Raw genomic sequence first — 6,760 nt, forward strand, 5'->3', positions numbered from 1 at the left:
AGATTATATATATATATATATATATATATATATATATGCTGATGCTGTTCAAACATTTTAATTTGGACTAACTCTGAAGCTTTTATGTTTTTAGCTTTTTAATTTTCCTGCTTTAATTTGTTATATACTGTTGAGTCAAACCAAACTCCAACTACCTTTTTCGCATATAAAAATAAATAAATAATATGGAGTATGGACGCTTGCTTTTTGCAAAGATCAATAATTTTTGACCGCGTGTTTAAATCAGTTATCAATTTTACCTTTTCAGGATCCAATGTTACAAGTAATAATCGCTTCATTACAGAGAGAATCGCACCATGCATGCATATATCGGCTTACTGTTTATGATTGGTTGTTGGCATCATCATAACATCTTAGCTACATATAGAACTCACATTGTATACAAAAACAACTATTCTCACTGTATATTAAAATTAAGTCACTAAAATAAATTATTAATGATATGACCAGTAAACATCGGTTACACGTTATAGCTCGGTTACACATTATAGCTCGGTTACACATTATAACTCGGTCATGCGTTATAACTCGGCTACAATTAAAACCCGATCATAACCGACGATTTCATTATGAACCATGAAGCGTCCCAGATCAGTAACGGTAAATTCACAATTAATCCTCTTCCTAGACGTTATATCCCAAGAACAACGGCCGATATTTCCCGTTAATATAAGGCAGACGAAAAACCAGAAAGAGGTACGTCACTTTTCAAAAAGAGAGTATTTTTATTTGCCTAATTCTGACTTGAGCGTCGGAGTGCCTTTGCAGGTACCCTCCCCCGCCGACCATTCACTGCCGACGTATATCTCACCGCACATTAGGAGTTCGCCGACTTCAGTTGCAGACGAGCTATACATCGGGAGACTCAGGCAAGAACATTTGGCGCCCACCGTGGGGCCGAATAAATTTGAAACCCTATTCAGAAAGGTCCCAAAAACACCCTTGAAAGACAACCATGGCCGATGCCCCCCCGCCAACTCCATCCGAGCTCCTACGGATGGTGACCGAGCTTCAGCAAGCAAATCAACAAATGACGGAGGAAAATCGAAGAATGCAAGATCAAATTGCACAATTAGTTAATGCTCGTCTGGAGCACAACAATGATTACCATAACCGGGAAGAAAACCACGAACGACGGTCAATACCAACTCATGTTTCTGAAACACCTCAAGGGGAAGAAGAGGAGGCCGACAACCTGACTCGTCGATGGATTATGAGACCCAAAGCAACATATTAAAAATTCCGATCTATCATGATTTTAACGGTGCATCCGATCCTATACTATGTCGTTGTTTCCCATCCTTTTTAGATGGTCCTGCACTTGACTGGTTTTGCTCTTTGCCTGATTCAATATCGCGTTTTCAGGAATTGGCAAAGCAATTCGAGATCACTTTGCGGCCTCTGCTATATACTTACACGACTCTGACTACCTGACGACCATAAAGCAGGGCCCACAAGAGAGTTTGAAGGACTACATAACTCGTTTCACAAAGGTCGCCATGAGGATTCAGATCTTCATTGAAGTCCATCTACATGCAATCAAGAGCGGCCTTCGTCCGGGCAAATTTCAGGAGACCATAGCTGTGAGCAAACCGAAACTTTGGCCGAATTTCGCGAAAAGGCAAAGGGACAGATAGATGTGGAAGAGCTTCGGCAAGCCCGCAAAAGAAAGGTCAACCGCCGCCAAGGATGAGGACAAACCTCGGATAACAAAAAAACCTTCAAACCCGTTCCCCGGTATGAGTCTACACTACCTTCAACACAAAACGGGATGACATTATCAAGGAAATACTCAACTCCAAATTAATCAAACCCCCTCGTAAAGCCGGCGCCTATCCAGAATCCAAAACTGTGGATAAATCCAAATTCTGTACCTTTCATCAGAAACACGGTCACACAACCGATGAATGTGTGATCGCCAAAGACCTTTTGGAACGTCTCGCAAGACAAGGTCACCTCGACAAGTTTATTACAGGACGAATGCAGAAAAACACAACCTCGGCTCCCGAGCTCGCCACAGCAAGCCCATCCTCAAAGGAAAAAGATAAGGCACCTATTCAACCAAGGGGAATCATCAATTGTATTTCAGGAGGATATGCAGGAGGTGGACATACAAGCTCGGCTCGAAAAAGAACCTATAGAGCAATGTTGGCCGTAACAGATGCCCCCAAAATGCCTCAACCGGCCCACGATGTTCCAGAGATGACCTTCTATTCAACCGACTTTCATCAGAAAGATGTGAATTATGATGACCCGGTGGTAATCTCTGTTCAGTTAGGAGATCTAATAGTCCGCAAAGTACTCCTCGACCCTGGAAGCAGTGCAGATGTATTATTCTTCACTACGTTTGAGAAAATGAAGCTGAGTAACAACATCTTGCAGCCATATCATGGAGACTTGGTCGGATTCTCCGGCGAGCGCGTTCCTGTCCTCGGTTCAGTGTGGTTACAAACCACACTCGGTGAGCAACCATTATTTAAGACACAAGACATTCAATATCTTGTTGTCGATTGTTTTAGTCCTTATAATCTCATACTAGGTAGACCATTTTTAAATCGATTTGCAGCAATTGTATCCACAGTTCATCTTTGTGTAAAGTTTCCTGTGCAGGACAATCTAATAGCAACCATACATGGAGACCTCCATGAAGCTCGCCAATGCTACAACACAAGCTTGAAGCCTGTCAGGAAGAGCAACATGCCACAGGTCAACTCCATACAGCCCGATCAACCGAGATTAGCAGAAATAGATCCAAGAGCCGATTTTGAAGACCGACCTATGCCGAACGAGGACCTAACAAAGGTCCCCCTAACAGAAGATCCTATGAAATTCACCTTCGTCGGAACGTCAATGAGCGCCGAGGAAAGAGAAGCACTCATAGCATTTCTGCGCGAGAACGCCGATTTATTTGCTTGGACACCTGCAGATATGCCCGGAATACATCCCTCTGTTATCACACATAAATTAGCAATAACTCCAGGAGCCCGACCAGTCTCACAAAAGAAAAGAAATCTCGGGACAGAAAAGCGCTTGGCATGCCTTGCCGAAGTCAGAAAGCTCATTGCGGCTAATTTCATCCGAGAGATCAGATTCACAACATGGCTCGCTAATGTGGTAATGGTAAAAAAGAATAACGGTAAGTGGCGCATGTGCGTCGACTTCACTGACTTAAACAAAGCATGCCCTAAAGATGCTTATCCTTTACCCTGCATTAATAATTTAGTTGATAATTCCTGTGGTTTCGATTCCTTAAGTTTCATGGACGCATACTCTGGTTATAACCAGATTCTTATGCACCCATCTGATCAAGAAAAAACCGCTTTTATAACTGAATATGGGAATCATTGCTATAATGTTATACCTTTCGGTTTAAAGAATGCAGGGGCGACGTATCAACGATTGATGAACAAGGTCTTCCAGAACCAAATTGGTCGGAATATAGAGGTCTACGTAGACGACATGGTCGCAAAAACAATGGTCGGAAAGTCTCACATCAATGACCTAGCAGAAATATTTGAACAAATCCGACGATATAATATGAGACTAAACCCTGAGAAGTGTGCTTTCGGTGTTCGTGGAGGAAAATTCCTCGGATTCATACTCACCAGCCGAGGAATAGAAGCAAACCCCGACAAATGTCGGGCCATAATTGACATGAAAAGTCCAACAACGCTGAAGGAAGTCCAACGACTAACAGGGCGCCTCGCGGCTTTATCAAGATTCCTACCCTGCTTGGCAGCAAAATCTTATCATTTTTTCCAATGTTTAAAAAGGAACCCAAAACATTTTCAATGGACAGAAAACTGTGAAGCTGCATTTCAAAATTTAAAACAATTTCTTTCAAAACCTCCTGTTTTACAAAAACCAAAACCAAATGAACCACTGTCTATATACTTATCTATTACTGATATGGCAATTAGCTCGGTTCTTTTAACAGATACAGAGAAGGGTCAGCAGCCGATCTATTTTTGTGAGCAAGTCCCTTCAAGGTGCCGAGCTTCGTTATCCAAAATTGGAAAGCTCGCCCTAGCCCTAGTATTCTCTTCAAGACGACTCCGACCTTACTTTCAGGGACACACCATTATAGTCAGAACTGAACAACCTCTCCGGCAGATTCTTTCAAAGCCAGAGTTAGCAGGCCGGCTTATCAAATGGGCCATTGAGCTTTCAGAATTTGATATTCAATACCAGCCAAGAGGATCCGTCAGATCTCAATATCTGGCCGATTTTGTCGCCGAGCTTACTCAACCATTGCAAGAAGAAAGAAGCTCAGATTGGAACTTATTTGTGGACGGAGCATCAAACCCCCAAGGATCTGGAGCAGGAATACTATTAGAAGGACCTCAAGGCATCAACCTCAAACATTCCCTTCGGTTCTCCTTCAAAGCAAGCAATAACCAGGCCGAGTATGAGGCCCTAATCGCCGGGCTCAGGTTAGCAATTGATTTACAAATCACCAGTTTAAAAGTTTATTGCGATTCCCTATTAGTGGTTCAACAGGTGAATCAGGTTTTCCAAACCAAAGACCAAACTTTGTCAAAATACTTGGACATCATTCAAAACCTAAAAAACAGCTTTTCAAAGATAGAAATTCACCACATTCCTAGGGAACAGAATAATAGAGCTGACATCTTATCAAAATTAGCTACTACACAATCACACACAGCGACATTACTCCAATCAACGCTGAATAAACCGAGCATACATGCCCTAAGTATTTCAAATACTTTATCCACAGACAGTTGGCAGGTACCTTATATAAAATACTTAAAATATGGTTCTGTCCCAGATGAGGTTTTAGATAAGAAAAGATTTCGGCGACAAGCCTCTTTTTTCACACTAATGAATAATGTTCTGTATAGGCGGGGATTCTCCCGACCTCTTCTGAAATGCTTAGACAGGAAAGAAGCCGATATTGCTTTGGCCGAGGCCCATGAAGGAATATGCGGAATACACTCGGGGGCAAGAAGCCTAGCACAGAAAATACTACGAGCCGGTTTTTACTGGCCAGAAATATGGAAAGATAGCAAAGAAAAAGTCCGAACTTGTGATAAATGTCAAAAGCATGCACCATCAATCAACATTCCGGCCGAACAACTTCATCAAACAGCAATAAGCTGGCCATTCAATCAATGGGGGATTGACATCCTCGGACCTTTCCCCACCGCACCCAAACAACTAAAGTATTTGGTGGTAGCTGTTGATTATTTCAGCAAATGGATCGAAGCAGAGCCACTGGCAAGAATAACATCCTCCCAAATGATATCTTTCGTTTGGAAGAATATCATATGCCGATATGGAATTCCAAGACATGTCGTTACTGACAATGGTCGGCAGTTTACCGACCATAATTTTAAATTATTTCTTCAGAACCTAAAGATAACACAACACTTCTCATCCGTGGAGCACCCACAATCTAATGGTTTAGCCGAGGCTGCCAATAAAGTTCTCTTGCATGCCCTCAGAAAAAAGCTCGACGAAGCAAAAGGACTGTGGGCCGAACTCATCCCAAAAATACTATGGTCATACAACACAACGACACAAACGTCAACTAAGGAGACACCATACCGCTTGGTATATGGGTCAGAGGCAATGATCCCTTTGGAGATCTCACAGCAATCTCTGAGAACACAGGTAGAGAATCATGACCAAGCTCGTCAAGCCGAATTAGACTTAGCAGAGGAAGTCCGAAGTACAGCAGCTCTCCAGCACCGAGCTTTACAGCTACAACTAGGCCGAAGACATGCAAAAAAGGTGCTACCAAGAACATTCAACGTCGGCGATTTGGTATTAAGGAAAACCGAAGAAGCTCGCCGACCATCAGCCCATGGAAAGTTAGCAGCGACATGGGACGGTCCCTACCGAGTAGTTGAAATCCTCGGAAGAGGAGCTTACAAGCTCGAGCACCTAGACGGCACTAATATACCAAATACATGGAATATCAGTTCTTTAAAGCAATACTTCAGTTAGAACAAAGCAGAGTGTTGGTACTCTTTTTCCTCACTTGAGATTTTTCTCAGAAGGGTTTTGCTCAAGGAGGTTTTAATGAGGCCAACCTACCAGAATTGAATATGTAAGGTACTGCTATGAACAAATTTTAAATGCAAATACTTTTTAACACATTCTGTTTAAGGAGTTTATAACTAAGCATCACGAGGAGTTTATCATCAAATGACTCCATATACAGACCAAACCAAAATACAGTTTAAAACCCACTAATGGGTACCAGACAAAGTAATTAGGATCATCCAAAACCTAATTACACAGTTTACTAAACAAAAGGGACATTGATCCTTTTAAACAAAAGCAAATTAGTAAACAGATCGGCTATTTAGCCAAATTATCACCACCTTCTTCAATCACTTCCTCGTCATCAACAAGCTGACCATCACGAACGACTTTGGCTGGATCCAACTCCGAGAAATCAGCATCAGGCATCAGGAACTTTGCCTGTATCACAGCACGATCGAAGCCCTCAGCAAATGCATCAAGAATATCACCCTCTCTACTTGCCTCCAACTCCTTCAATTGCCCGGTAAGCTCGATAACTCGCTTACTTATTCCCTCAACATCGTTGTTCTTCTTTTTTAACAATTCAGCATCCTTTTCACGACCGTCTTTTTCACTTTTCAACTCATTTTGCAAATCAGAAAACTTTTTCTGTAAATCTGCTAAGGCCATTTCCTTAGCGGTTATTTGCTCCTTCAGAGCACCAACTTCTTCAGCTTCAGTAACAATT

At 42.1% G+C, this 6,760-nt stretch overlaps 1 protein-coding gene across 1 annotated transcript; it reads left to right on the plus strand.

Annotated features, from left to right (window-relative positions):
* The first annotated feature begins 976 nt into the window (after positions 1-976).
* LOC130945684 (uncharacterized) lies at positions 977-5,991 on the plus strand. Its single transcript, XM_057874387.1, has 3 exons — positions 977-1,223; positions 1,387-1,604; positions 1,906-5,991. Exons 1-3 carry the CDS (start codon positions 977-979, stop codon positions 5,989-5,991), a joined length of 4,551 nt encoding a protein of 1,516 aa, XP_057730370.1.
* Positions 5,992-6,760: the final 769 nt, after the last annotated feature.

Source organism: Arachis stenosperma, chromosome 8 (assembly GCF_014773155.1).
Source record: "Arachis stenosperma cultivar V10309 chromosome 8, arast.V10309.gnm1.PFL2, whole genome shotgun sequence".
Taxonomy (NCBI): domain Eukaryota; kingdom Viridiplantae; phylum Streptophyta; class Magnoliopsida; order Fabales; family Fabaceae; genus Arachis; species Arachis stenosperma.